At 55.2% G+C, this 27,140-nt stretch overlaps 3 protein-coding genes across 3 annotated transcripts in view; 2 read left to right on the top strand and 1 right to left on the bottom strand.

Annotated features, from left to right (window-relative positions):
• The first annotated feature begins 1,267 nt into the window (after positions 1-1,267).
• On the top strand, positions 1,268-5,153 carry SBK3 (SH3 domain binding kinase family member 3). Its single transcript, XM_075999015.1, has 4 exons — positions 1,268-1,312; positions 1,832-1,982; positions 2,472-2,674; positions 4,275-5,153. The coding sequence occupies exons 1-4, from the start codon at positions 1,268-1,270 to the stop codon at positions 4,971-4,973; spliced, it is 1,098 nt and encodes a 365-aa protein (XP_075855130.1). The 3' UTR covers positions 4,974-5,153.
• A 2,559-nt stretch (positions 5,154-7,712) lies between these two features.
• Positions 7,713-12,100, top strand: SBK2 (SH3 domain binding kinase family member 2). Its single transcript, XM_075999040.1, has 3 exons — positions 7,713-7,965; positions 9,794-9,996; positions 10,634-12,100. Exons 1-3 carry the CDS (start codon positions 7,713-7,715, stop codon positions 11,204-11,206), a joined length of 1,029 nt encoding a protein of 342 aa, XP_075855155.1. The 3' UTR covers positions 11,207-12,100.
• A 12,561-nt stretch (positions 12,101-24,661) lies between these two features.
• The window catches only part of SSC5D (scavenger receptor cysteine rich family member with 5 domains), a 29,858-nt gene continuing 27,379 nt past the window's right edge, over positions 24,662-27,140 (bottom strand). The window contains exon 14 of the mRNA XM_075998977.1: positions 24,662-26,520. Within this exon, the coding sequence (XP_075855092.1) occupies positions 24,749-26,520 (1,772 nt within the window). The 3' untranslated portion in view covers positions 24,662-24,748. The remainder of the gene's footprint in view (positions 26,521-27,140) is intronic.

Genomic DNA, 27,140 nt, shown 5'->3' on the forward strand with positions numbered 1-27,140 from the left:
GGTGGAAACTCGAGTGGGGCGGGCGTCAGGCTTCTGAGTCACACAGACCTGGCCCGGGGCCCGCTCCCCTCCCGACCTGTGTAAGGCGATCGCCTCTGGGAACCTCAGTTTCCTGCTCTGTGAACTGGGGATGAATAACTGACCCCTCGGGCAGCTGGGAGGATCCAGTGCGAAGCCCCCGCGTCGGGCCAGGCCCCGCAGGGGCTGAGACGTGACAGTACCTCGGTCCCCAGTGCGGCTCACAGCTATCTGAGCTCCCGGGTGTGAGGGAGGAGGGCGGGGGCCTGGATCCCTGGGTCTGAGGGAGGAGGCGCTGGGGGGCCAGACTGCCAGGTCTGAGGGAGGAGGGGCTGGGACCTGGCCCCCTAGTGTTAAGGAGCAGGGATTGGGAACAGTCCCCTGGTTCCTGGACACCAGCACTCCGGGCCCAGGAAGGAAGACAGAAGCCCTCAGCCCCAGGCCTGTCGTCCCAGCTCAGGTGTGTGACTCTTCCCCACCTTTCTCCTCTGTCCTCAGGCCTGGACCTTGGGGGTTCACAATATGTTTTGTCCCCTCTGTCCTGGGACCAGAGCCCAGAGTCCAAGCCGGTCTAAGTTTGGAAGGGAGAGGGAGGGGGCAGCGGCCAGACGGGGTGAGGGAGGGGTGTGGGGGGACAGGATGTCTCTGTCTCTGAGCTGTCACACACACCCCTGTCCCAGGCCCAGAGAAAGGGAGGGACAAAGGCTTTGACAGAGAGTCGGGAACAAAGCGAGGAGGAGAGAGACGCAGAGACACGGGGGACAGCGAGATGCCCAGAGGGAGGCAGAGAGGGGGGCAAACACAGACGGAAAGAGGGTAGAAGGGAGGCAGAAAACAGAGTGTGGGGACCCCTGATAGGCAGGGTCAGTGGTGAAATAGTGGGCAGAGTGTGGGGGCAAGAGAGAGCTGGGGACCAACAGACAGGACAGGGAGAGCCGAAGGTGGGCCAGAGACGGGGAGGGTGGAGGGAGAGGTTCACATAGAAGGAAAGTGGCTGAGACTGGCTGAAGAGGGGTGAGAGGGAGGAAGGGGAATAAACAGGCAGTACAGAGAGGGACACGGACCCAGAGGGAGACAGAGTCGGACAGACACGGGGAGACGGAGGCAGACACTGCTGACGGGCTCCCGGCCCTTGGCTCTGCGCAGCGAGGACCCGTGGGTGCAGGGGGCTCAGGGGGCTGGTTGCTCTCTGGGGAGCCCAGACAGGGGGCCCCTGCCCAAGGGCCAGCCAAAACCAGGCGACCCTGAGATGGAACCCAGGGCCCCTGAGACCCCTGAGGATGGGGACCCAGAGGTGAGAGACGGGAGACAGGGGAGGAAGGGGGGTAGGGAGGCCACGCAGGGAGATGGGCAGGGGGAAACAGAAAGACCTCAGAGACCCGACACAGGGAGGCAGAATAAAGGAAGACCCAAGGAGACATGGCAAGACCGAGGCCCCAGAAAAATGACCTCAGAAACAAAGGGCAGGATGCAAAAGGGAGAAGATCACGGAGAGAGAGAGAGATGCAGGTGGCAGGGGAGGGGTGTGGGCTGAGGGTGCAGCCCCAGCTGGGGTTGGGGGCTTCTGGCCCACTCCTACAGATGGGGACAGGCGGGGCCTCTGAGACAATGACCCCTAACCCTGCCAGGACACAGAAACAGGTGGCCTGAGGCTGGGTGAGTCATTGTGACTCATCCTCCTCTCTGGGGACAGTGACCCCTGGATCTCCTGCCCCCACCCCCACCCCCAGGCTGGGCGTCCGACCTCCTCCCCTGCCACTCTCAGCGGACCCCAGACTCACCCCCTCCCCCGCCCCGCCCCTCTCCCGTATAGGAGGACACAGCCACGGCCCTCCAGCGGCTGGTGGAGCTGACGGCCACCAGGGTGACCCCAGTGAGGAGTCTGCGGGTCCAGTACCGCCTCATCCGAAAGCTGGGCTCCGGCTCCTATGGCCGTGTGCTCCTTGCCCAGCCCCGCCAAGGGGGTGAGTTCGGCTGCCCAGGGGCAGACTCCCAAACTTCCTCTTAGCAAGGGCTCCTGGAAGCCTCCCAGACAGGGGTCATTCCCAGGAGCAGCTGATGGGCACCCTTCTTGATGGGGGCTCTCAGAAAATTAGGAGCTCTGCGATCTGATGGGAAACAGAGGTCACCCAGAGGGGGTAAGTGTCTGCCTAGGGTCCCACAGCAGGGCAGGCATGCAACTTGGAACCCAAGTCACCACCATGTCCCTTGCTTTATGGGAGAGGAAACTGAGGCCCAGACAGGGTGAGGCAGCTGTGCAAGGCCACACAGCAGTCTGAGGCAGAGCGGGAGGGACCCTCGGGGAAGGTCTTCTCCAACCCACACTTCACAGGTGAAGAAACTTGCTTTGCCCACAAGAAGCCGGAGGCTCAGAGAGGTTAAGCGGTTTGCCCAAGGTCCCACAGCAAGGCCAGAGCCGCCTGAGTTCCCCACCGGCCCCGTCTCCCCGGCAGGTCCAGCCGTGGCTCTGAAGCTCCTCCGTCGGGACTCAGTCCTGAGAACCACCTTCCTGAGGGAGTTCTGTGTGGGCCGCTGCGTCTCCTCACATCCAGGCCTGCTGCAGACCCTGGCGGGGCCCCTGCAGACCCCCCGGTACTTTGCCTTCGCCCAGGAGTATGCGCCCTGCGGGGACCTCAGCGGGATGCTCCAGGAAAGGGTGAGGCGGGCGGGAGACAAAGTCTGGGACCGCTTCTCCCAGGTCCAGCTCTGTTCCAAACCCCAGTTCTAGCTCCAACCTTGGCCCCAAATGACCTCCTCATTTCTAACTCTCAATGCAATTCCATGCCTCACCCCACCCTAATCCACCCAATCACCAAACACAAGCTGGATGGGCAGTGGGCTCGGATGGACTGGGGCTGAGGCAGGACGTGGGGATGGACACAGAGCTGGGATTTTAGTTGGCATTGGGATTGGGATGTGAGCATGGACGGAGGTGGGTGGGTTGGATTTAGGGTTGATTATAGATTGGTAATTCATGGGTATGGAAATAAGCATGAAAAGGGTTGCCAAGGGAGACAGAGATGGCTGAAGATGTATATATAGACCGAATGGAGGTGGGCTGTAATGGGGTTTCCTCTAGAAAGGAGCCCAGGTCAGGACTGAAATCATGAAACTCTAGGGCCTCTTGACTTTGAAGATTAGGGGTGGAGATATTTCTAGAAATAGACTTTGGATTTCAGATAGGGTTGGGGGTAAATAGAAGGAAGGAAAGAAGGAAGTGAGGGAGGAAGAAGGATTTATGGATGGATGGATGATGGACAGGTGAGTGGATAGATGAATGGATGGATGGATGAGTGGGTGGCTGGCTGGCTGGCTGGTTGGCTGGGTGGATGGGTGAGTGGATGGATGAATGGATGGATGATGGACAGATGGGTGGATGGATGGGTGAGTGGATAGATGAATGGATGGATAAATGGGTAGCTGCCTGGCTGGCTGGATGGACGAATGGATGGATGGATAGGTGGATAAAAGATGGATGAAAGGAAGCAAGGAGGGATGAGTGGATGGATGGATGGGTGAGTGGATGGATGCATGTGTGCATGGATGGATGGAAGGATGGAGGGATAGGTGGATAGATGGGTAGATGAAAGGAAACAAGGAAGGATGAATGGATGGATGTTGGATATTAAATTCTTGATTAAGTTATTGGATTGCTGACTGGTTGGAGGCATGTATGTTGAGTGGATGCATTGTTGAATACCGTTGGATGGATGGATGGTTTCATGGATGGATTGCTGGCAGCTGAATGAATCAATTAATCAATCAATTGATGAAGTAAACTGGAGGGCTTTAGAACAGGCTCTGAGTTAGAGATGGGGTCTAGATGAGTATGCGACTAGGATTAGGGTAAATTTGGGATCTGGGTTCTCACCAGAGATCTGGGTGGTCATTTGAGAGGAGAAATATAAGAAATGTTTGGAGTGGGTCTGAATAGTTCTGAGTCTTTTAACTAGGGTTAAGAGAACTTTTGAAAGAGCTTCTGGTTAGAATTGGGGTTCCAGTGGGGAAAACAGCGGGGAGTTGGTCTGGGGCAGTGCAGATATGGGTGCAGGCTGTGATCCAGAGGAGGGTGATCCAGGGGAGGTCTTTGGGAGGGTGTGTGGAGACACTGTAGGGAGCCGCTAGTCTGGGGCTCTAGATTCTCAAACTCTAAGAATCAGAATCTTTAGAGCTCAGGAGTCTAGAGCCTCTTTCAAGGGCGATTAAGAAGAAGGAACCAAGACACCTTGACCTTTGTCCTCTCTCCTTGACCTCAGGGCCTCCCAGAGCTGCTGGTGAAGCGGGTGGTGGCCCAGCTGGCTGGAGCTCTGGACTTCCTCCACAGCCGGGGGCTGGTCCACGCAGATGTCAAGCCAGACAACGTGCTGGTCTTCGACCCCATGTGCAGCCGTGTAGCCCTGGGTGACCTGGGTCTGACCCGGCCAGAGGGCAGCCCAACCCCTGCACCCCCAGTCCCACTGCCCACCGCACCGCCCGAGCTCTGCCTCCTGCTGCCACCTGACACCCTGCCCCTGCGGCCGGCCGTGGACTCCTGGGGCCTGGGGGTGCTTCTCTTCTGTGCGGCCACTGCCTGTTTCCCTTGGGACGTGGCACTGGCCCCCGACCCCGAGTTCGAAGCTTTCGCTGGCTGGGTGACCACCAGGCCCCAGCCGCCTCAGCCACCACCGCCCTGGGACCAGTTTGCGCCCCCCGCTCTGGCCTTGCTCCAGGGGCTTCTGGACCTGGATCCTGACAGTAGGAGCCCTGCATTGGCTGTGCTGGACTTCCTGGGGGACAACTGGGGGTTAGAGGGGAACAGAGAGGGCCTTGGGGGCTTGGGGAATGAGTCCTATGAGGGTGGTGAGGAGGGGGAAGAGGGAGGGTCAAGCTTGGAGGAGTGGACAGATGAGGAGGATGACGACAAAAGTGGCAGGAAGACAGGGACAGATGCGGGAGCCTCCTTACCAGGTGACTGAGACAGGTGTCCAGAGCCTGGGCCAAAGGCCCTTCCCCCAGCCCCCATGGCCACCTGGATGGGGAGACAGCTGCTCCCGAGACAACGGAGGGAACACACTGCACCTCTCCCTGCTGAGGGCTTGACTTGACTGTGCAATTCCCCTTCCAGCTGAGGACCCAGAGCCCCCCAGCCCCTCCCCCCGCAGACCCAGAGTCCAGCCCCAGCCGCTCCTCCCTTGAGGACCCTTCCCGTTCCCTCCGTCCTCAGTGTGTGTTCTTGAATGTGGTTCCCCCATAGATACACGTCTGTGCTCTGCGGACATGTCGCGCGCACAGCATGGAGTTCTGAAGGGGTCACTCCTTTCCTCTAAGACCGTGGGTGACTCCCACTGCCCATGGCGCAAAGTCTGAACTTTCAGGATCCGACTCCATGTAAATCTCAGCCTCCACCGCTCCCATTTCCCTGGGGTCTGGGTATCGCCGTGGAGTCACTCATCCATCTGGGCCCGTGTACACACACACACACACACACACACACACACACACGTTGCTGCTGGCAGACACTGGCACCCCCTGTGCCCTCCACCGAGAGCACCTTCCCCAGCCTGTGGCTCCAGAAAGGGGCCCCCAGCCCCAGCTCTCTTTCGCCTTCTGGGGAACTGGTATCAGAACGATCCCTTTCTCTCTCTTTTTCTGTCTCCCTTCTCTGACTGTCCGGGATGGACCTCTTTCTTTTCTAGACCTTTCCAGGTTTTGCTCCCTCAGATCAAAACCACAGTTCATGATTGTCCAAGCGCCGTCCATCTTTCTCAGGCCCGTCCATCCTGAGAGCCAGGCCTGATTCTGACGGGCCTCGTCCTTTCCCCGGGCCGGCCTGGGCCCCCGGTTTTCCCGCACCACCTCCCCGATGGCACACGGACCTCTGGCTCGGTTCGTGCCTGCAGGACGGGGCTGCAGAGATCCGGTTCTGTGTCCCCAGCACCCCGCAGAGGCTCAGGAACAGGAAACCGTGTTTCCCCCGTTGGAATGTGTGCCTTCTAGATTGAAAAGTGAGTTCCCTAAGTGCAACATGGCACCTTGGGCTGGACCCCGGGACGGAAAAAGGATGTTCACGGAAGCGCTGGTGGGATCATTAACTTTTTGGCTTCGACAAATGTGCCTTGGGTTGTGCTCATGTGCCAATCTCGGGGAAGCTGGGTGAGGGGCACGTGGGAACCGCACAATCTTTTTTTTTTCCCTTCTTTTTGCAGAGAGTTTAGGTTTGTAAAGAACGGCACAATCTTGCAACCGTACTGTAAATCCACAATTATTCCAAAACAGTTTGTTTTAAAAAATAAAGTGAGTTCACGTTGATCATGAAGCTATCAACCTGAGTATCAACCTGTGCTTTTTCAAATTATTTTTACCGTTATCCCTCTCTATGGCGTGGCGGGGGTGCCCAGCCCCTTCTCCCTCAGGCCCAGGAGTCCAGACCTGAGCTTCCCCCACTGGTTCGAAGTGTTCAGGCACAGAGCACAGACCTCTCCCCCCGCGGGGCCCCTCTCCTCCCAGTTGCTCCACCACCTGCTTCCCGCCCCCCCAGGCCTGAGGTCATCTCTCACTGCATCATTCTGGAATCTCGTTGTCTCATTTTTTCCCCAAACAGCACCCCGGTGTCTGATCCCCTGGACACCCCTCTCCGAACACTTGTGTCTGACCTGTCAATGGGGCATTGATGGGGGCAGCTGGGGTGGGGGTCAAGGCAGGGGTGGGTTGCAGAGATGATTTCATTCTCTGCAGGGGCCTGGACCCCTGGGGCTAGGGGAGGAGGGCTGAACCTGGCGGGGGCATTTGTCTGACCACAGCTAGTTCTAGGAGTCAACGCACGATGTCGCTCTGCCCCCAGTGGGGGCAGAAGGGGCGGGGCTGGGGCAGGGCAGGGGCAGGGCCTTATGGACCCCCTGAAGTGGGGGCGGGTCTTGCTCCGGGCAGGCCTCTGCTGGCATGGGCCCTGAGTGCCCGGCGCTGACCACAGCAGGCCACAGAAGGGTCAGGCGGGCCTTGGGGAAGGTTCGGTCTGGAGGTCTGCGCCCAGGTCAGGAGGAGGGCGAGGTTGAGTGGTGGGAGGTGGGCAGCACCTGAGAGCGAAAACGGCCAGGTGACCAGGGGCCTGGGCCCTTAGAGGAGCGCAGGCTGCACCCGGGGCTGCAGAGTAGCCGGATATCAGGGAAACAGATATTGGGGGGCCCCAGTTGTGTGAGTTGTGCACGTTTCCAGGAGAGGGGCGGCTGGGAGCCTGGGTCTGAGAGAGGCAGGCCGGGCTGTGAGAGGTGGACCCACGGCCTGCACAGGTCCCGGGACCCATCGCAAGTGCCTGCTCCCACGCAGGACCCAGGCGTCCCAGGCCCTCCAGTGCAGCCCCGCCTCCCGGGCCCCTGGGGGCAGAGAGCACCTGTTTGTTCTCTCATCCACCCCCAGGGCCCAAGTCTGTTTGCTTTGGAAACAAGGTGGGGGGTGTCTCCAGTTATCTGGTTCATCTTTCAACTTCAGGCCATCGGGTGGTGCAGGGGTGTGGGGGCAGGGGACATCCGTGACCTCGGGCTCGGATTCCCCTTACACGAGAGACTGCTGTCCCTGCTCCTCAGAGGCCTCTCACCAGGGGAAACTGAGTCACGATAAGAAGCGGCAATGAGCCCCCAGCCCCTCCTCCCTCAGACCCAGGGATCCAGCCTGGTGAGACCTGAGCCCGGGTCACCCTCGCTGGGTCTGCCCTTGCAGAGATGCCGGGCAAACGGTCTGACGAGGAGTCGGCAGAGGTGGAGGCAGGGGAGGACGGCGGTGAGCCGGGCCTGGGGGGCCTGACTGAGGAGGAGCTCCGGCAGGGCCAGGAGGCCGCCCTGGCGCTGGAGGACATGATGGCGCTGAGTGCCCAGACCCTGGTCCGAGCCGAGGTGGATGAGCTCTACCAGGAAGTGCGCCCCCTGGGCCAGGGCCGCTTCGGCCGCGTCCTGCTGGTCACCCATCGTCAGAAAGGTACCAGGTCCGGGGACGGTGGGGGGGGGGGTGCAGCTGGGGGCAGGGGCACGGGCCCAGGCCGAGGCGTCTGGTAGGCCTGAATCAAGTCTGACCTCCGCCCCTCCCAAGCTGTGTTTTGGGGAACACCCTAGACCTCTCTGAGCCTCAGCTTCCTTCTTTGAAAATGTGGAAGGTTTCCTACTCAAGAAAAGTGTTGGCTCCCTGAGCACGTAGCTGTTGCCCTAGTGTCCGGGGACAGTGTTGGCGAGACGGAGTCCCCACCCTCATGGATCTCGCACATGGCCGGTTCAGTGGTCGCGTGGGATGATTCAGAGGGATGCTGTTGGCCAAGTGCGTAGCAAGGCCACCCCAGGCGTGTGCAGGACAGCTGGCACCACGGCCTCTGGTACCTTTCTGCCAAGCACACGCCCAGCCCCTGCCCTTGCGAGAAGTGGATACCGTGGGTGAAAACCTGGAGCCGATCCCAGTTCAGGGCACACCTCCAGAGGCCGCCGGGGGCCTCAGCCCTGAGCCGGGTGGTTCTGGGGACCCCGAGAGGAATCAGCCAGCTGTCCCTTCAAGCAGCTCCCAGCACGGATGGGGAGCCAGAGAGTGTCAGTCTGCTCCACCTGCGGTAGCCAAGTGCCCCGGACCAGGCGGCTTCAACAACAGGACCGTTTTTCCTCACGGTTGCGGAGGCTGGAAGTTCCAGACCACAGTGTCAGCAGGGAGGGTGGCTTCTCTCTTTGGCTTGTGGACAGCCGTCTTTTTTCTGTGTCCCCCCGGGTGTCTGTGTCCTAACCTCTTCTTCTCGTAAGGATCCCAGTCGTGTGGGATTAGGGCCCACCCTAAAGCCCTCAATTTTCCTCTTGAAAGACCCCCTGTCCAAATACAGTCACATTCTGTGTTCTGGGGGTTAGAACCCCAACCTATGGATTTTGTGGGGACAGAGAGAGGTGAGAGAGGAGAGCCCCAGCCCTGGATCCGTATGGAACAGGGAGACGTAGGACACACGGGGGGGGGGGGGGCGGAGGCTCGTGCATTTGGGGGGCATCAAACGTTGGCTGTGAAGCCCCCTGGCGGCCCACCCTGGGCTGGGTGATGCTGGGGATGTGAACAGGCAACTGTCATGGAGAAGGTCATGGCACGGCGGGGAGCAGGGAAGGGCAGAGGTGATCCAGGACACGGTAACCGCGTAGACATGCACTGCTGCGTCCAGCTGGGGAGCAGAAGGGGTGGCCGGCTGCTTAGTAGGGGTGACCCACCTCGGTCACCCACAGCCTGCAGACGGGCCAGCCTGGGCCCTGGCAGCTGGTGGCAAAAAAAAAAAAAAAAAAAAAAAATCAAAGAAACCGGAAGTTCTTGCCTTCGGGGCGTTTCCACGTGTGACAAAGGCCCTGATTCCTCAATTGGATCCACTCCCCAGGGCAGGCTATCTTGCCCCCAGTTGCCTCAAAAATGCCTTTTTGCCTCAAACATGGGTTTGCTCTTCTGAGAGTCCACATGGCGTCCCTCCGTCTGGTCTGACAGTCCACTTGTACCAGTGCAGAGGAGAAACTTGGAGTCTCACCATGTTGCCCAGGATGGTCTCGAACTCCTGGGCTCAAAGAATCCTCCAAACTGCAGGGGTTACAGGCATGAGCCGCCGTGCCCGGTCTTGTGTTGTCGTTATTATCACCGCCAGTGATGTCCCGGTGGCCGTGCCATTAGGGTGGGAACTGGAGGGGGCAGGGGTGGCACGTGGCGAAGCGCGCCCGGGCTCAGGGGCCAGCAAGGGTGAGCAGGGGGTCGCTGGCCCAGGGGCCCTGGCCCCTGCACGCTTCGCAGCCTGTCCCTGCTTCCCCAGGTACGCCCCTGGCCCTGAAGCAGCTCCCGAAGCCCTCCACCTCCCTGCGTGGCTTCCTGTACGAGTTCTGCGTGGGCCTCTCACTGGGCGTGCATTCGGCCGTCGTCACCGCCTACGGCATCGGCCTCGAGTCAGCCGCCTCCTACAGCTTCCTGACGGAGCCCGTTTTGCACGGGGACCTCATGGCCTTCATCCAGCCCAAGGTGGGTAGGCAGACCCCGAGTGTGCCTGCGAGAGCCTCGCCCCTCACAGAATCGCCCCTGAACAGCCTGGACCGCAAGGACTCATCGCTGTGTCCGCCGCCCCGGCCTCGCCTAGCCCGGGACGCCCTCATTGGGCCCACGGGGCTCACGGAACTGTTAGGCCTCCTTGGAGTCCAGCAACATCACAGGAGTACCCCCGTACCCTACTGAGATTCGCCACTGTCACGGGGCACACGATGCTTCGCAGGGCCACATTGGGCCTCATGGGGTCACACTGGGCCTCGCAGGGTCACATTGGTCTCATGGGGTCACACTGGGCCTCTCGGGTCACAGTGGGTCTCATGGGGTCACACTGGGCCTCTTGGGTCACAGTGGTCTCATGGGGTCATACTGGGCCTCTCGGGGTCACAGTGGTCTCATGGGGTCACACTGGGCCTCAATGTAGCCATATTGAGTCTCATAGGACCACACTGGGCCTCACAGGGCACATTGAGCCTCACGGGGCCCTGATAGGCCACCCTGGGGCCAACCTATTGGGAAGTCCTTGTGGCCTCCGCAGTTCTCCCTGGGCCTGCCTCCTGGGGCCGAGGAGAAGCTCTGTGGTCTCAGTCCCCTTCCTGACGGCCTCTCCCCGCAGGTGGGCCTCCCACAGCCAGCCGTCCAGCGCTGCGCGGCCCAGCTGGCCTCGGCCCTGGAGCACATTCACTCCCTGGGCCTGGTGTACCGTGACCTCAAGCCGGAGAACGTGCTGGTGTGCGACCCCGACTGCCAGCACTTCAAGCTGACCGACTTCGGCCACACTCGGCCCCGCGGGACCCTGCTCCGCCTGACGGGGCCGCCCATCCCCTACACGGCCCCCGAGCTCTGTGCACCCCCGCCGCTCCCCGAGGGCCTGCCCATTCAGCCCGCCCTGGACGCCTGGGCGCTGGGCGTCCTGGTCTTCTGCCTCCTCACCGGCTACTTCCCCTGGGACCAGCCCCTGGCCGAGGCTGACCCCTTCTATGAGGACTTCCTCATCTGGCAGGCCTCGGGCCAGCCGCAGGACCGCCCACAGCCCTGGTTCGGCCTGGCCCCCGAGGCGGACACTCTTCTGTGGGGCCTGCTGGACCCGCATCCCCGCAGGAGGAGCCCTGTGAGCGCGATCAGGGGCTACCTGGGGCGCCCCTGGAGGCAGCAGGCCAGGGAGGCCGGGGAGGAGGCAGGGGAGTGAGGGGTGAGAGGCAGCGGGAGGCGGGTCCCAGACCCTGAGGCCTCCTCGCCTGTGTCCGTCCCTGTCTCCACCGTGTCCTCCTGTCTCTCCTGTCTGTGGGGGGCTCTGAGCCCTCCCGTGTCTTTCTGTGTCTGTCCCCGCTTCCACGGGGCCTTTGCACTTGCTGTGCCCTTTGCCTGCGACGCTTCGGGCTCACCCCTCACCTCTTGCCCGCCTTGGCGTCCCGAGGCCACACTCTGTCCTGTGCTCCTCCTCTCCTGTGACACGCATCCTCTTCCTTTTTCTTTTTTTTAAGACAGAGTCTTGCTCTGTTGTCCAGGCTAGAGTGCCGTGGTGTCAGCCTAGCTCACAGCAACCTCAGACTCCTGAGCTCAAGCGATCCTCCTGCCTCAGCCTCCAGAGTATCTGGGACTACAGGCACATGCCATGATGCCCAGATACTTTTTTCTATTTTTAGTAGAGACGGGTCTCACTCTTGCTCAGGCTGGTCTCGAACTGCTGACCTCAAGTGATCCTCCCTCCTCTGCCTCCCAGAGCACTAGGATTACGTGCATGAGCCACCGCACCCGGCCATGCATCGTCTTCTAACAGTATGATTTACTGAGGTTATTTTGTGAGCTCCTGGGAGGTGGGGGTCTTTCCCTGTCCTGTTCGCTGCTGGCCCGTCATCGTAGGGGGCCAGTAAACGTGTGGTTTGGTGCGGCCTCCCCTCCGAGGGCCTCTCACACTCTTTGTCCCTGTCCTCTTCCTCCCTGTCCTTCTGCCTTCGTCTCTCTCCTGCCCTTTCCTGGGTTTTCCTCCCTCCCGAATCCTGCTGACCATTCACTGGGGGCACTGCCCTCCCGTGGTGGGCCTTGCCTGCTCCCACCCCAGCCACTCAGCAAATAAAGTCCATCTGGCACTCAGATCCCAGTGATGCTGTGAGCGTGTCTGCCTGGGACAGCGGACAGCGTGCACGCGTGTGCGCTGGAGAGTGGGCTGCAGAGGGAGAGAGAAACAGACACGGAGAGACACGGAGAGAGTGGGGGAGACAGAGACAGAGAGACACACAGAGACAGACAGAGGGGAGAGGCTGCGTGTCTGACTGTGCCAGGCCTGGCGGAGGCTCCCGTTGCCCGTCCGTCCGTCCGTCCGTCTGTCCGTCTGGTGGAGCCGATCCTGCAGGGGGTTGCCGAGGGCGGATCTCCGAGAACGAGGGAGTGAGCTGTTTACTGCTAAGAATCCTTCCTCACCAAACCAAAGTTTGTGCGGCACACTTTGCAATGAGGAATACAGTCCTCAAACATTCTACCAAGGAACCCTACGTATACATGTGTGTGTGACAGACACAGAGAGAGAAAATGGGGCTGGAACGGACCTCACCACACGTGGGTGAGAATACAACTTTGTGCGTGTTGTGAGTCCACGAGCATCTGACCCGTGTGGGCCGACCTGTGTGTGTGTGGGGGGTGAGGGTTTGATCGGATCTGTGTGTGTGTGTGGCTGCATAGCCAGGATAAGGAAGGTCATGCAGGCCTCGCAGGCTGCAGCCACCTGGCCCCCTCCCCTTCGCACCTTCTCCTGTCACCGGGCCCCTTCTTGGCAGCCGGCTTGTTTGCAGACACTCTCTCTTCCTCTCCGAGTCCTCCTTGGCCGGGGGCCCAGAGCAAGGCTACCACTCAGAGCTAGATCATGTGTCACGCGCCCTGCGGCCCCCTGGGCCCCCCCAGGGCCCCTGCTGTGTCCACCAGGGTGTTGCCTGGCAGCGCTTGTGCCGTGCGGAGTGACCCCCAGGACCCTCTGGATCGAGGTTCAAACCAGAGAGCTGGGGACACAGCCCCCATCCGGACGACCCGTCAGCCTGCTGGAGTGGATGGCTGCAGGGGGGAACAGGACGGGGGGGGGGGGGGCGGGGAGCACGTGTCAAGACCTCCCCCACCTCGTGAATCTGAAACAGCCTGAGCAGTCATGCCAAACATGTGTCCCCACTAGCTGGAGGTGGCCTGGATGCGGTGCTGGATGGGGGTGCAGACCCCGCAGGGGCTGGGGGCGGCACAGGTGTTGATGGGTGGCAGCAGCTGAGGATTAACTGAAAGGTGATAATGACCCAGGAGAGCACAGCCCCAGGGGCCGAGGACAGAAGATGCCTGGGAAGGGCCGGGCCCTGGCAGTGGGGACAGCACTAATTAAGCAGCGCTTGGCCCTAACAGTGATGCTGGATGCTGACCCAGCAGCTCGCAGGCTGCGGCTGCCCACAACCATCCGCAGAGCACGCTGACGGGTCCCCAGGAGTGTCCCCACTGCTCAGAGTGGGCAGTGGTGGCTCAGGGCAGGCCTGTCCCTGCAGAGCCCACAAGCCGGTCGGGGTTCAGGCCGAGACTCCAGCCCAACTGTGCTCCTGTGCGCAGGCGGGCAGGAGAGGGGGCGCGGGGTGAGAATGAGTGTGCGCGAATGTGCTGGAATGCCAGATTGTGGAAGTGAATGTGTGAGTGTGAGACCATGGGAGTGCATTAGGGACTGGGCAAGTAGTGAACGAGTGTGCAAGCATGAGTGTGTGTGAAGTCGAGTGACAAAGTGTGAGCGTGAGAGAGCAAATGTGTGAGTGTGAGTGTGAGAAAGTGTGAGTGTGACAGTGTCAGCGTGTGTGAGGGAGGGAGGGGAGTGTGATCGTGTGAGTGAGCACCGTGAGTTTGCGGAAGCGTGCTGGAGCGTGTGTGTTTGTGAGTGTGTGCGAGGGCGTGGCATGAGCGTGCCTGGGGTCATCCCCCCTTAGACGAGAGAGCTGGGTCCCCTGAATGGTGAATGCAGAAAAGGGAGGTGGCCACAGCCTTCAGAGCCACCAAGAAGGCTGTAATCAAAAGACAACAGCAAGGCTGGGCACGGTGGCTCACAACTGTAATCCTAGCACTCTGGGAGGCCCAGGTGGGCGGATTGCTCAAGGTCAGGAGTTCCAGACCAGCCTGAGCAAGAGCGAGACACTGTCTCTACCATTTTTCCTCGAAAATAAAACAGGGTCTTATATTTGTTTTTCCTCAAGAAGACACCGTAGGGCTTATTTTCAGGGGATGTGTTATTTTTTTTAAGTACGGTACAACAATCTACATTTATTCAAATATAGTTAAGTTGTCTTCTTCTGGAACATCATCATAACTCTCCAAACCCCGAATTCCATCCTGAATTTCTTGCGACTCTATTTTCTTCAGAACCATTGGCCCCAATCTCTCATGTTGAGCCATAGAGCTCTCATGGGGCAGATGAGAAGGGCTGCTCGTCTTCTTTACCACTCCGTGACGAAATGCATGGGTTGTGGAGATACCCTGTGTAGCCACGCCCATCACTAGGTCTTATTTTCTAGGTAGGGCTTATACTGCGCAAATGTTTAGAAATCCTGCTAGGGCTTATTTTATGGGTAGGTCTTATTTTCGGGGAAACACGGTACTAAAAAGTAGAAATAAATTAATTGGCCAACTAAAAACATAGAAAAAATTATCCAGGCCTGGTGGCGCATGCCCGTAGTCCCAGCTACTCAGGAAGCTGAGGCAGAAGGATTGCTGGAGCCCAGGAGTTGGAGGTTGCCATGAGCTAGGCTGATGCTACGGCACTCTAGCCTGGGCAACAGAGTGAGACTCTGTCTCAAAAAACAAAGCAATGAAAAAGAATGAAGCACTGGAGATGTCCTTTCTCCTCATACACTAAGTGTCTTCCGACATCTGGTCTACCTGGGAGGGGGGGGGAGATAAAAACCTTTCTCCTCATACAAAAAAAAAAAAAAAAAAAGAATGAAGCACTGATATATGCTACCGCATGCATGGCCATTGAAGTCATCGTGCCTGGTGAAAGATGCCAGTCACCAAGAACCAGTTGCTGTAGGATCTCGTGTGTATGAAGTGTCTGCACACAGGGACAAATTCCTACAGTGACTGAAACTCATCACCATGCGTCAGGGTCTGGGGCCACAGGGGGAACACGGGGAGTGACTCTTAGTGGGTACAGGCTTTCTTTTGGGGGAGTGGCAGTAAACATGTTCCAGAGTGCAGTGAATGTCGCACAATCCTCCGAGTAGACTAAACGCCATTGCGCTGTACACTTGAAACAGGTGAGCTTCACGGTGTGTAAATTACATTTTAATAAAGCTTTAAAAAAAGTCTCCAGGACAGGCACTGGCAGCTCAGCATTTCCAAATCCTTCTTCTCTGACCTTGGTCAAGCTCCTTTTCTTTTCCATCGGAGGAAAAGGAAGAGAAGGAAAGAAAAGAACAGGAAAGGAAAGGACCTACCCCCCTCCTGATAGCTCTGAATTCAGGACCTATTCATCATGAGCTAAGCTCTTCAATACAGACACTCAAAATTCTTTCTCCCGGCCGGGCGCGGTGGCTCACGCCTGTAATCCTAGCTCTCTGGGAGGCCGAGGCAGGCGGATTGCTCGAGGTCAGGAGTTCGAAACCAGCCTGAGCAAGAGTGAGACCCCGTCTCTACTATAAATAGAAAGAAATTAATTGGCCAACTAATATATATAGAAAAAATTAGCCGGGCATGGTGGCTCATGCCTGTAGTCCCAGCTACTTGGGAGGCTGAGACAGAAGGATTGCTTGAGCCCAGGAGTTTGAGGTTGCTGTGAGCTAGGCTGACGCCACGGCACTCACTCTAGCCTGTGCAACAAAGCGAGACTCTGTCTCAAAAAAAAAAAAAAAAAAAAAATTCTTTCTCCCTATTTTACAGCCAAGACCATCAAGACCCAGATAGGGCACCTGCTTTCCAAAGATCATAAAGCCAAAAGCGGGCAGAGGCTGGACTTGGACCCATCTCTGACCAGGTTTCCACGTATTTGCTTTTAGCCCCTCCAACTCGGCACCCCTAAAATGTACCTGGGCCAGTGATCACCAAGGATGCTCTGGGTTCCCCCAGTTGAGGAACCCTGAGCTTGCATCCAGTACTGTGCAGAAAATTTGTGGGTGTCCAGTGCAAGATATAAATGTGGGGTCTCTTGTTCAAAAAAAAGGGGGACAAAACACGTCTCACTTCTCTCTCTCTCTCTCTCTCTGTCTCTGTCTATACCCCACTCCCACAAGAACCCACCCAGGGAAGCATGAGCCAAAGCTCAAAACTGCCCCGGGTCATGTGCCATTGGCCCATTAGACCTCACTTACAAAATGCAAAATAAAAAGCTACAAAATGCACTTACCAAGTGCAAAAGAAAAACGTCAGGATGGCCACACAGAGCATTAACCCCACACAGCCGCACTCAACCCCTGCCCTGCTGGCAGGAAGGAGTTTGCTCAAGATCCAGTCAGGGCTTGAAGGCCTCTGTAAACCGTATCTTTGAAAATAGTTCATTTGAGTTTGGAGTTAGTACAGACAGACCTCACTTTGTTGCACTTCGCTTTATTACATGTTGCAGATATTGTGTTTTTTTACGAATTGAAGGTCTGTGGCAACTCTGTGTTGAGCAAGCCTACTAGAGCCATTTTTCCAAAAGCAGGTGCTCACTTCTGTGCCACATTTTGGTAATTCTCACTATATTTTAAATGTTTTCATCATTGTTATACCTGTTATCATGATCTGTGATCAGTGATCTTTGATGTTACTATTGTAATTGTTTTATGATGCCACAAACTACACATAGAAGGCATCAAACTCAATTGATAACTGTGTGTGTTCTGACTGCTCCCACCAACCATTCTCCCGTCTCTCTCCCTCACCTCAAGCCCCCATTCCCTGAGAGAGACACAAGAATATTCAAATTAGGCTAATTAATAGTGCCACAATGGCTTCTAAGTGTTCAAGTGAAAGGAAGAGTCATACGTCTCTCCCTTTAAATCAAAAACTAGAAATAATTAAGCTTAGTGAGGAAGGCATGTCAAAACCCAAGATAGGCCCAAAGCTCAGCCTCTTGCACCAAACAGTTAGCCAAGCTGTAAATGCAAAGGAAAAGTTCTTGGAGGACATTAAAAGTGCCATTTGAGAATGGCACACACAAACGAGAAGAAAGGGAAGCGGCCTTATCGCTGCCATGGAGGCAGTTTGAATGGTCAGGAGAGACCTGCAATTCTTTGAAGGCTGAGAGAGGTGAGTGAGGAAGCTAGCAGAGGCTGGTTCCTGAGGTTTAAAGAAAGAGGTCATCACCACAACCTAGAAGTGGGAAGCAAAGCAGCAAGTGCTGAGGGAGAAGTGTGGCAAGTTATCCAGAAGATCACTGATGAAGGTGGCTGCACTAAACAACAGATTTTCAATGTGGATAAGACAGTCTTCTATTGGAAGAGGACGCCATCTTGGACTTTCATGGCTCGAGAGGAGAAGACAGTGCCTGGCTTCAAAGCTTCAAAGGACAGGCTGACTGTCTTACTAGGGGCTAGTGCAGCTGGTGACTTTATGCTGAAGCCAATGCTCATGCCCCCAATCCGAGGGTCTTTAGGAATGATGCCAAGTCTATTCTGCCTGTGCTCTAGAAACGGAACAACAAAGCCCGGATGACAGCACATCTGTTTACAGCATGGTTTGCTGAATATTTTAAGCCCAGGAAAAAAGATTTCTTTCAAAGTATTACTGCTCACTGACAAGGCACCTGGTTACCCAAGAGCTGTGAGGAAGATGTACCAGGAGATGTTATTTTCATGCCTCCTAACACAACATCCATTCTGCAGTCCATGGATCAAGCAGTAATTTCGATTTTCAAGTCTTATTATTATTTTTATTTATTTATTTATTTTGCGACAGAGTCTCGATTTGTTGCCCAGGCTAGAGTGAGTGCCGTGGCGTCAGCCTAGCTCACAGCAACCTCAAACTCCTGGACTCAAGGGATCCTCCTGCCTCAGCCTCTCAAGTAGCTGGGACTACAGGCATGCGCCACCATGCCCGGCTAATTTTTTTATATATATTTTTTAGTTGGCCAATTAATTTCTTTCCATTTATAGTAGAGACAGGGTCTCGGTCTTGCTCAGGCTGGTTTCCAACTCCTGACCTTGAGCAATCCACCCGCCTCGGCCTCCCAGAGAGCTAGGACTATAGGCGTGAGCCACCACGCCCGGCCTCAAGTCTTATTATTTAAGATATACATTCTGTGAGGCTATAGCTGCCATAGATAATGGTTTTTCTGATAGTTTAGGGCAAAGCAAACTGAAAAATTTCTGGAAAGGATTCACCACTCTAGATGCCATTAAGAACATTTGTGGCCCAGGTGTGGTGGGTCATGCCTGTAACCCTAGCACACTGGGAGGCCGAGGTAGGAGGATCACTCAAGGTCAGGAGTTCGAAACCAGCCTGAGCAAGAGACCCCTGTCTCTACTAAAAATAGAAAGAAATTAATTGGTCAACTAAAAATATATATACAAAAAATTAGCCAGACATGGTGGCACATGCCTGTAGTCTCAGCTACTCGGGAGGCTGAGGCAGAAGGAAGGCTTGAGCCCAGGAATTTGAGGTTGGTGTGAGCTAGGCTGACGCCACGGCACTCACTCTAGCCTGGGTAACAGAGTGAGACTCTGTCTCAAAAAAAAAAAAAAAAAAAAAAAAAAAGAACATTTGTGATTCATGGGAGGAGGTCAACATATCAACATTAACAGGAGTTTGGAAGAAGTTGATTCCAACCCTCATGGATGACTTTGGGGTTCAAGACTTCGGTGGAGGAGGCAACTACAGAACTAGAATTAAAAGTGAAGCCTGGGCCGGGCGCGGTGGCTCACGCCTGTAATCCTAGCACTCTAGGAGGCTGAGGCGGGCGGATTGCTCGAGGTCAGGAGTTCAAAACCAGCCTGAGCAAGAGCGAGGCCCCATCTCTACTATAAATGGAAAGAAATTAATTGGCCAACTAAAAATATATAGAAAAAATTAGCCAGGCATGGTGGCTCATGCCTGTAGTCCCAGCTACTCGGGAGGCTGAGGCAGGAGGATTGCTTGAGCCCAGGAGTTTGAGGTTGCTGTGAGCTAAGCTGATGCCACGGCACTCACTCTAGCCTGGGCAACAAAGGGAGACTCTGTCTCAAAAAAAAAAAAAAAAAAGTGAAGCCTGAAGATGTGACTGAATTGCAGCAATCTCATATTAAAACTTAAATAGGCCGGGCGCGGTGGCTCACGCCTGTAATCCTAGCTCTCTGGGAGGCTGAGGCGGGCGGATTGCTCGAGGTCAGGAGTTCGAAACCAGCCTGAGCAAGAGTGAGACCCCGTCTCTACTATAAATAGAAAGAAATTAATTGGCCAACTAATATATATACAAAAAATTAGCCGGGCATGGTGGCGAATGCCTGTAGTCCCAGCTACTTGGGAGGCTGAGGCAGCAGGATTGCTTGAGCCAGGAGTTTGAGGTTGCTGTGAGCTAGGCTGACGCCACGGCACTCACTCTAGCCTGGGCAACAAAGCGAGACTCTGTCTCAAAAAAAAAAAAAAAAAAAAAACTTAAATAGGCCAGGCGCAGTGGCTCACGCCTGTAATCCTAGCACTCTGGGAGGCCGAGGCGGGCGGATTGCTCGAGGTCAGGAGTTCGAAACCAGCCTGAGCAAGAGCGAGACCCCGTCTCTACTATAAATAGAAAGAAATTAATTGGCCAACTAATATAGATAGAAAAAATTAGCCGGGCATGGTGGTGCATGCCTGTAATCCCAGCTACTCGGGAGGCTGAGACAGGAGGATCGCTTGAGCCCAGGAGTTTGAGGTTGCTGTGAGCGAGGCTGACGCCACGGCACTCACTCTAGCCTGTGAGAAAAAAAAAAAAAAACTTAAATAGATGAGGACTTGCTTCTTAAGGATGAATGGAGAATGTGGTTTCTTGAGATGAATCTATTCCTTAGGAAGATGCTGTGAACATTGTTGAAATGACAAGGGGTTTAGAACATTATATAAACGTAGTTGAGAAAGGAACTGCAGGGTTTGGGAGGATTGACTCCAGTTTTGAAAGAGGTTCCACTGTGGGTAAAATGCTATCAAACAGCATCTCACGCTGCAGAGAAATCCTCTGGGAAAGGAAGAGTTAATCCATGCAGCAAACTTCATTGCTTTAGAAATTGCCACAGTCACCCCACCTTCATCAGTCACCAGCCATCAACATCAAAACAAGACCCTCCACCAGCAAAAAAGATTATGACCTGAGGCTCAAATGATTACTAGCATGTTTTTTTTTGTTGTTGTTGTTTTGAGACAGAGTCTCGCTTTGTTGCCCAGGCTAGAGTGAGTGCCATGGCGTCAGCCTAGCTCACAGCAACCTCACACTCCTGGGCTCAAGTAATCCTGCTGCCTCAGCCTCCCAGGTAGCTGGGACTACAGGCATGCGCCACCGTGCCCGGCTAATTTTTTCTATATATATTAGTTGGCCAATTAATTTCTTTCTATTTTTATAGTAGAGACGGGGTCTGGCTCTTGCTCAGGCTGGTTTCGAACTCCTGACCTCAAGCAATCCGCCTGCCTCGGACTCCCAGAGTGCTAGGATTACAGGCATGAGCCACCATGCCCGGCTGCATGTTTTTAATAATAAAGTATTTTGTTTTTGTTGTTCTTCTAGACAAGGTCTCACTCTGTTGCCCAAGCTAGAGTGCAGTGGTGTCATCATAGCTCACAGCAACCTCAGACTCCTAGACTCAAGCAGTCCTCCCACCACAGCCTCCCAAGTAGCTGGGCACATGCCACCACAGTTAGCTAATTTTTATAGTTTTTGTAGAGACAGGGTCTCACTATGTTGCTCAGGCTGGTCTCGAACTCCTTACCTCAAGCTATCCTTCTGCCTCAGCCTTATTTTTTAATTAAGGTATGTCTATTTTTTTTTTTTTTTACATAATGCTATTGCACACTTAAAAGACTACAGTGTAATGTAAACACAACTTTTTTTTTTTCGAGACAGAGTCTTACTCTGTTGTCCTGGGTAGAGTGCAGTGGGGTCATTGTAGCTCACTGCAACCTCAAACTCCTGGGCTTAAGTGATCCTTTTGCCTCAGTCTCCCAAACAACTGAGACTACAGGAGCGCAGCACGATGCCCAGCTGATTTTTCTATTTTTAGTAGAGGCGGGGTCTCACTCTTGCACAGGCTGATCTCAAACTCCTTAGCTCAAGCAATCATCCTGCCTTGGCCTCCCAGAATGCTGGGATTACAGGCATGAGCTACCGTGCATGGCCTGTAAACACAACTTTTATATGCACCAGGAACCCAAAAGTTTGCATGACTCACTTTAATGCAATATACACTTATTTGCAGTGGTCTGGAACTGACCTGGAAATATCCACAAGTCATGCCTGTACATATAGATATGCAAATGGTCTGAGCACCGCTCCTCAGACTTGAAGAATTTTAACCAGAAGGGCCGATGAATCACCAGCCCATCTTGTTAATGCCAATTCTGATTTGGGTCTGGGGAGGGGCCTGAGACTCTGCATTCACAGCCAGCTTCCAGGTAAGGCCAATGCCCTGGTCCATGGGTCATGCTTTGAGATGCAAGGACGCTGAGAACATGATTTTAGAGTATTGATCCACCATTCTGCCTAAACTCTCTTACTAACACTAACCATTTATCTGCTCGGTTCTTCAGGATTTTCTGTGTCAACAGTCATACTACACAGCCCATAGATAACAACAGATATGTGCCTTCCTTTGTACTCTTTCATCTCATTAAGAAAGTCCTCTCTGCACCTACTTTGCTGCATGTGTGCATGGGGTGTGTGTGTGTGTAAACTACAAATGAGTGTTTTGTCAAATGTTTTGTTTTGGGTTTTTTTTGCATCAGTTTCGCCTGCTGGGCCTGTGCAGCTACCGTTCTGGGCTTGTTGCAAGTTGGCAGGCAGAGGATCGAGCTCAGTTGTCCCGTGGGAGGTGTCCAGGGTCAGGGCCAGCAGCGGGAGGGGGCTGTCCACCCAGCCTGGCTGTGGGCCCTGGGGCCAGATGTTTGGGCTTAACTGCCTGGCCAAGCAGGGATAGAGTGACTGGGTAATTAAGCACTCTCTTCTTCAGGGCTGGCAGAAGGTGGCAGGGGGTGGAGGGACGTGGGGCCAGAGTGCCCAACAGCCCCCCTTCACTTCTCGAGCAGAGGGGAGCCAAGGGCCTGAACCCCGCACTGGGCTCTCTGTTACTTTTGGAGGGGAGAACCCAGGGCCAGGATTCACCTGCTCACACCTGGAAAGAGAAAAGCTACCTTTTCCTCCCAAGTTGGGGTGCCTTCTCATGACCCCAAAGTAAGAAAGGGAAGGCAGGCAGAAGCCCTCCCCTCAGCCCTCCCCAGGGTACCAGTCAGCAGTTATTTAAGTCTCGGGGCTTAAAGAGATCTGGGGAACAGAGAATTCTCCGCGTGCTCCTTCGCCTGTTGGCGGGAGCAGACAGTCCGTGTATCAGGACCCCCAGACATTATCCCTCCCCCCCCAAGCAAGTAACTGGACCCTGCTGGCCTTTGCCGCACTGCGGGGGCGCCAGCCTTCATCACCTTCCACGACCTCTGAGCCAGGGAGAGGAGGAGGAGGAGGAGGGAATGGTTCCCAGACCGAGGCAGCAGGGACAATAATCAGAGTTCGGGGGATCTTCCAAGCCAACCCCCAATTTACAGACCGGCAAGCTAAACACAGAGATAGGACAGAGCCTGCCCAAGGTCACTCAGACAGGAGCCCCAGCCTGGAACCCCAAACTATGATCAAATCATGGGAATTAGCATCACATTTTTCTGGGTTTGAGTCTCAGCTCTGCTGTGTGGTCTTAGGCAAGGGGCCTGCCCTCTCTGAGTCTCAGAGTCTTTTCTGAAATAAGGATCAAAGTTGTTCCCTTGAAGGACTGTGGGGAGGACTGTATGTATATTAAGAGTCCCCACAGTGTCAGGCACAGAGAAGTATATTTAGGTGTGGTGGTGGTCACTCTTGTTAACTGAGCACATACTATGTGTCAAGCTCTGTTCTTATTTGCACTATCTCATTTCATCCTCAGAACAATCCCATGAGGCAGGTGCTATGACTAGCCCCACTTTACAGATAGAAGAACTGAGGCTCAGAGAAGGAAGAAAAACTGCCAGAGTTTCACATCCAGGACACAGCCCAGCCAGGTCTTGAACCCAGACCAGTCTTATGTGGGCATGTAATGTTTTCTTAAGAGCAAAGGCCCTGGAAACCAACCATGGCCCCACCACATGTTCCCTGGGTGATCTGGGGAACGTGACCAAACCTCCCTGTGCCTCAGTGCCCAGATCTGTAAAATGGAGGTAAATACAACAGTCACTCTCACATGAAGAGCACTTATCATTGCCAAGCCCCATCCTAAGCACTCTTATAGATATTAACTTATCATTTAGTCATCACAGCAACCCCATGAGGTATGTGTACTATTATTATCCCCCTTTTATAGTTGGAGAAACTAGACCAAGAGGTTAAGTAACTCACTCATGTTTACTCCCAGCAAAGACTCAAACTCAGGAATCCAGTCTCCAAAGCTCACCTCCTTATGTGCTGAGCTGTGGAAACAGTACCCTCCTCAGCAGGCAGCAGGCACTTGTTAAGATAAAATGACATCATCCACGAAAAGCCCTTAAGACAGCCTGACACATAGGAAGCACCCAACAAATATTAGTCATTATCATGATGATGGTACACTCGTTCATTCAAAAGACATTTCATGAGTGAGTGCTCTGCATCAGCCTGTTCTAAATGCCGGGCATACAGCCGTGAACAAGGCAGAGTTTTCTGTCCACATGAACTTCATCGTCATCACCACCACCATCATGATCATCTTTAACACCATTGTCAGTCACCATCATAAAAAACCACCATCACCACCATGACCACCATGACCACCACAATCACCATCCTCATCACCATTACCACCATGATCACCATCATCACCACCATGATCACCACCATCACCATCCTCATCACCATTACCACCATCATCACCATCATCACCACCATCATCACCATCACCACCATGATCACCACCATGACCACCATGACCACCACAATCACCATCCTCATCACCATTACCACCATGATCACCATCATCACCACCATGATCACCACCATCACCATCCTCATCACCATTACCACCATGATCACCATCATCACCACCATGATCACCACCATCACTACCATGATCACCACCATCACCATCCTCATCACCACCATCATCACCATCATCACCACCATCATCACCATCACCACCATGATCACCACCATCATCACCACAATCACCATCCTCATCACCATCACCACCATAATCACCATCATCACCTCCATCATTACCACCATCATCACGATGATCACCACAGTCACCATCATCATCACCACCACCATCACCACCATGATCACCATCATAATCACCATGATCACCATCCTCACCATTATCACCACCACTGCCATCATTACCATCATTGCCTCATCACCATGACCATTCCCTCATGATCATCACCATCATGATCAGCACCATACTCGCCACCATCATTATCACCACCTTGCATGGCACCTGTGGTATTCACAAATCAAGACCAATCTTGTGGTCCTATGTCTCCAGGGTTCCACTAGACCCCCAGAAACACCATTTACATCTTGTTTTTAATTAATAATTTGTTTGGTTTTGGTCTTGGTTGGGAGTGTCTTAAGCCCCCCAAATCCTGAAGAGGGTCACACATCTCCTCTCAGAGGCCTCTCCTCCTCCTCTGGGGTGGTGGTGGTTGGCAGAGGTGTGCTAGGGGGCCAGGCCACTTCTGCCAGTCTCTTTATAGCCTCGCCCAGATGCCCTAGACCCTGGGCAGCTTCTACCAGCTGGGTCAGCCCCAGACCCAGGGCTTGGCGCTCTTGCCGGTCCTGTTCCAGGACCTGGGTCAGCCTCTGCAGCTGACCACCCACATCCCTCACAGCAGCCACCAGCTCCACCAGGGCAGGTGGCTCACAAGCCATGACCCTTATAGGTGGGGTTGGAGCCACACATGGGCCAAGGGGGCCTGGTCTCTGATTATGGGGTGGTCCTTGGTCAGGGGGAGGTTGATTCAAGGGGTGGGCCATGGAGGAGAGGTGGAGGTCAGGGATAACAGTGGGGTCAGAGGCTGAGTATGGGGTCTGGGTAGGTGGAGGGGTTAGTTTGGGGCTCTGGCCTCCAGATGGTTTGAAATCCTCAGTGGACAGCGGGTCCATGCTCGGAGCTGTGGAGGACCTGGAAGTGCCAGACTCCAGGATTGGAGAGGGCTCTAGGGTCGGCTTCTGAGATGTGGAGGTGTGAAGGGCAGATGCCACGAAGGTCAGCTGGGGATGCGGGCTGGGCTTGGCTGCTGGTGCTGGAGTAAGTGAGGAAAGTTCCGTCCCCAAGGAGGTTGGGAGGGACTTAGCAGTGATGATAGGGGTTGAAGTGAGGTCAGGAGCTGTGGTGAGACGAGTAGCTGTGGTGGGTTGAGGGGTTGTTGTAGGTTGAAGAGTTGTGGTAGGGTCAGGAGTCACGGTGGGGTAAATGGTGGTGGTGGGTTGAGGGGTCATGATGGGATAAATGATGGTGGTGGGTTTAGGGGTCATGGTTGGTTGAGGGGTAGTCATGGGCCGAGTAGTTGTGGAGGGACGAGGGGTTGTGGTGGGTTGAGGGGTAGTGGTGGGGTGAGGGGTTGTGGTAGGTTGAAGGGTGGTCATGGGGTGAGGGGTTGTAGAGGGGTGAGGGGTCGTTGTGGGTTGAGGGGTAGTGGTGGGGTGAGGGGTTGTGGTGGGTTGAGGGGTCGTCATGAGGTGAGGGGTTGTGGTGGGTTGAGGGGTCGTCATGGGGTGAGGGGTTGTGGTGGGTTGAGGGGTCGTCATGGGGTGAGGGGTTGTGGTGGGTTGAGGGGTCGTCATGGGGTGAGGGGTTGTGGTGGGTTGAGGGGTCATGACGGGATGAGGGGTTGTGGCAGGGTGAGGGGTTATGGTGGGGTGCGGGGTGGCAGTGTGGCAAGGGCTTGTGGAGGGGGCTGAGGAGCCAGAAGATTCTGGGACTGTGTTCGGGTATGGGGTTGTGTCCGAGTCTGGGGTTGTGTCAGGTTCTGGGGTCAGCTCTGAGGTCGGGGGAAGGCTGGTCACCTCTGACTGTGCAGAGAAGTCAGAGGGCAGCCCTTTGGGCAGGGTGGGTGGTATGGGAGGTGAGACCTCTGGAGTCAGCGTTGGAATCACACTGGAGTCAGAGGTGGACGAAGTAAGGTCAGGGGTTGTGAAGATGAGGTCAGGGTTCATCCACAAGGCGTGGTCCGGGGTGGGTGTCGAAATGTCAGGAGGGTCAGAGGTCATTGAAGCTGAGTCGGGGATGAGCTGTGGCCCAGAGGTCAGCGGTGAGTCTGAGGGCTCCATCGAGGCGGAGGGAGCTGGGGACGGGGTGGGAGGCGCTGTCCTGGCCGCAGCGGGTCGCAGCGGTCGGCGCTCGGGCCACGGTTTCCTCAGGGAACCTGGAGGAGGAGAAAGACAGACAGACCGGCTGAGGTCAGTCTGCCCCACCTCCGCCCCGCCCCCGGGGAGCCGACCAATGAAAAGGCGCAAGGGCTCGTGACGTCATGGATCACCAGCCAACTTCACCTGGCCCTAGTGCCCCTCTGCCCCGCCTCCTCCGATGTTTCCGGGCGCCACCTGGCGGCCCGCGCCGCGGAGGACACGGGGAGCGGGACGCGGCGGGGTACCGGGACGCGGGAGGGGACGGGGATGGCGGCGCGGGACGTGGGGGCCAGGCGGAGGCAGGGAGATGCGAGAGGGAGCCGGGGGGTAATATTAGTAATCAAGACAAATATTTTTATGCAATGTTTTTAAACAATCAAAATTAATGCGAAAGATCCACGATGAACGAAAAGTCATTTTACCAGACACAGGATCCAACAGGGCTAGAACTAGTGAGGTGAGTCGGATCCTGTCTTCAGTTGATATTTAGTTCATCAGTGGATTTATTTGCATTAAATTTGATTTTTTAAAATATTGTATTATGATTAACATTACTGTCACTAATGTTGGTATACAACCCCCTCCTTCACTGCTAAATTTGACTGGTGTTAAAAAAAAAAATATATATATATATATA

The sequence above is a fragment of the Microcebus murinus genome, chromosome 32, assembly GCF_040939455.1.
Source record: "Microcebus murinus isolate Inina chromosome 32, M.murinus_Inina_mat1.0, whole genome shotgun sequence".
NCBI classification, from domain to species: Eukaryota; Metazoa; Chordata; class Mammalia; order Primates; family Cheirogaleidae; genus Microcebus; species Microcebus murinus.

What these genes read in the sequence shown, in the direction of transcription:
- SBK3 (XM_075999015.1), top strand. Translation starts at nt 1,268, where the DNA reads ATGGAACCCAGGGCCCCTGAGACCCCTGAGGATGGGGACCCAGAG. An exon ending in TGCCCAGCCCCGCCAAGGGG is followed by an intron (nt 1,983 to 2,471) that starts GTGAGTTCGGCT and finishes TCTCCCCGGCAG; the next exon opens with GTCCAGCCGTGGCTCTGAAG. An exon ending in GCGGGATGCTCCAGGAAAGG is followed by an intron (nt 2,675 to 4,274) that starts GTGAGGCGGGCG and finishes CCTTGACCTCAG; the next exon opens with GGCCTCCCAGAGCTGCTGGT.
- SBK2 (XM_075999040.1), top strand. Translation starts at nt 7,713, where the DNA reads ATGCCGGGCAAACGGTCTGACGAGGAGTCGGCAGAGGTGGAGGCAGGG. An exon ending in GGTCACCCATCGTCAGAAAG is followed by an intron (nt 7,966 to 9,793) that starts GTACCAGGTCCG and finishes CTGCTTCCCCAG; the next exon opens with GTACGCCCCTGGCCCTGAAG. An exon ending in TGGCCTTCATCCAGCCCAAG is followed by an intron (nt 9,997 to 10,633) that starts GTGGGTAGGCAG and finishes CTCTCCCCGCAG; the next exon opens with GTGGGCCTCCCACAGCCAGC.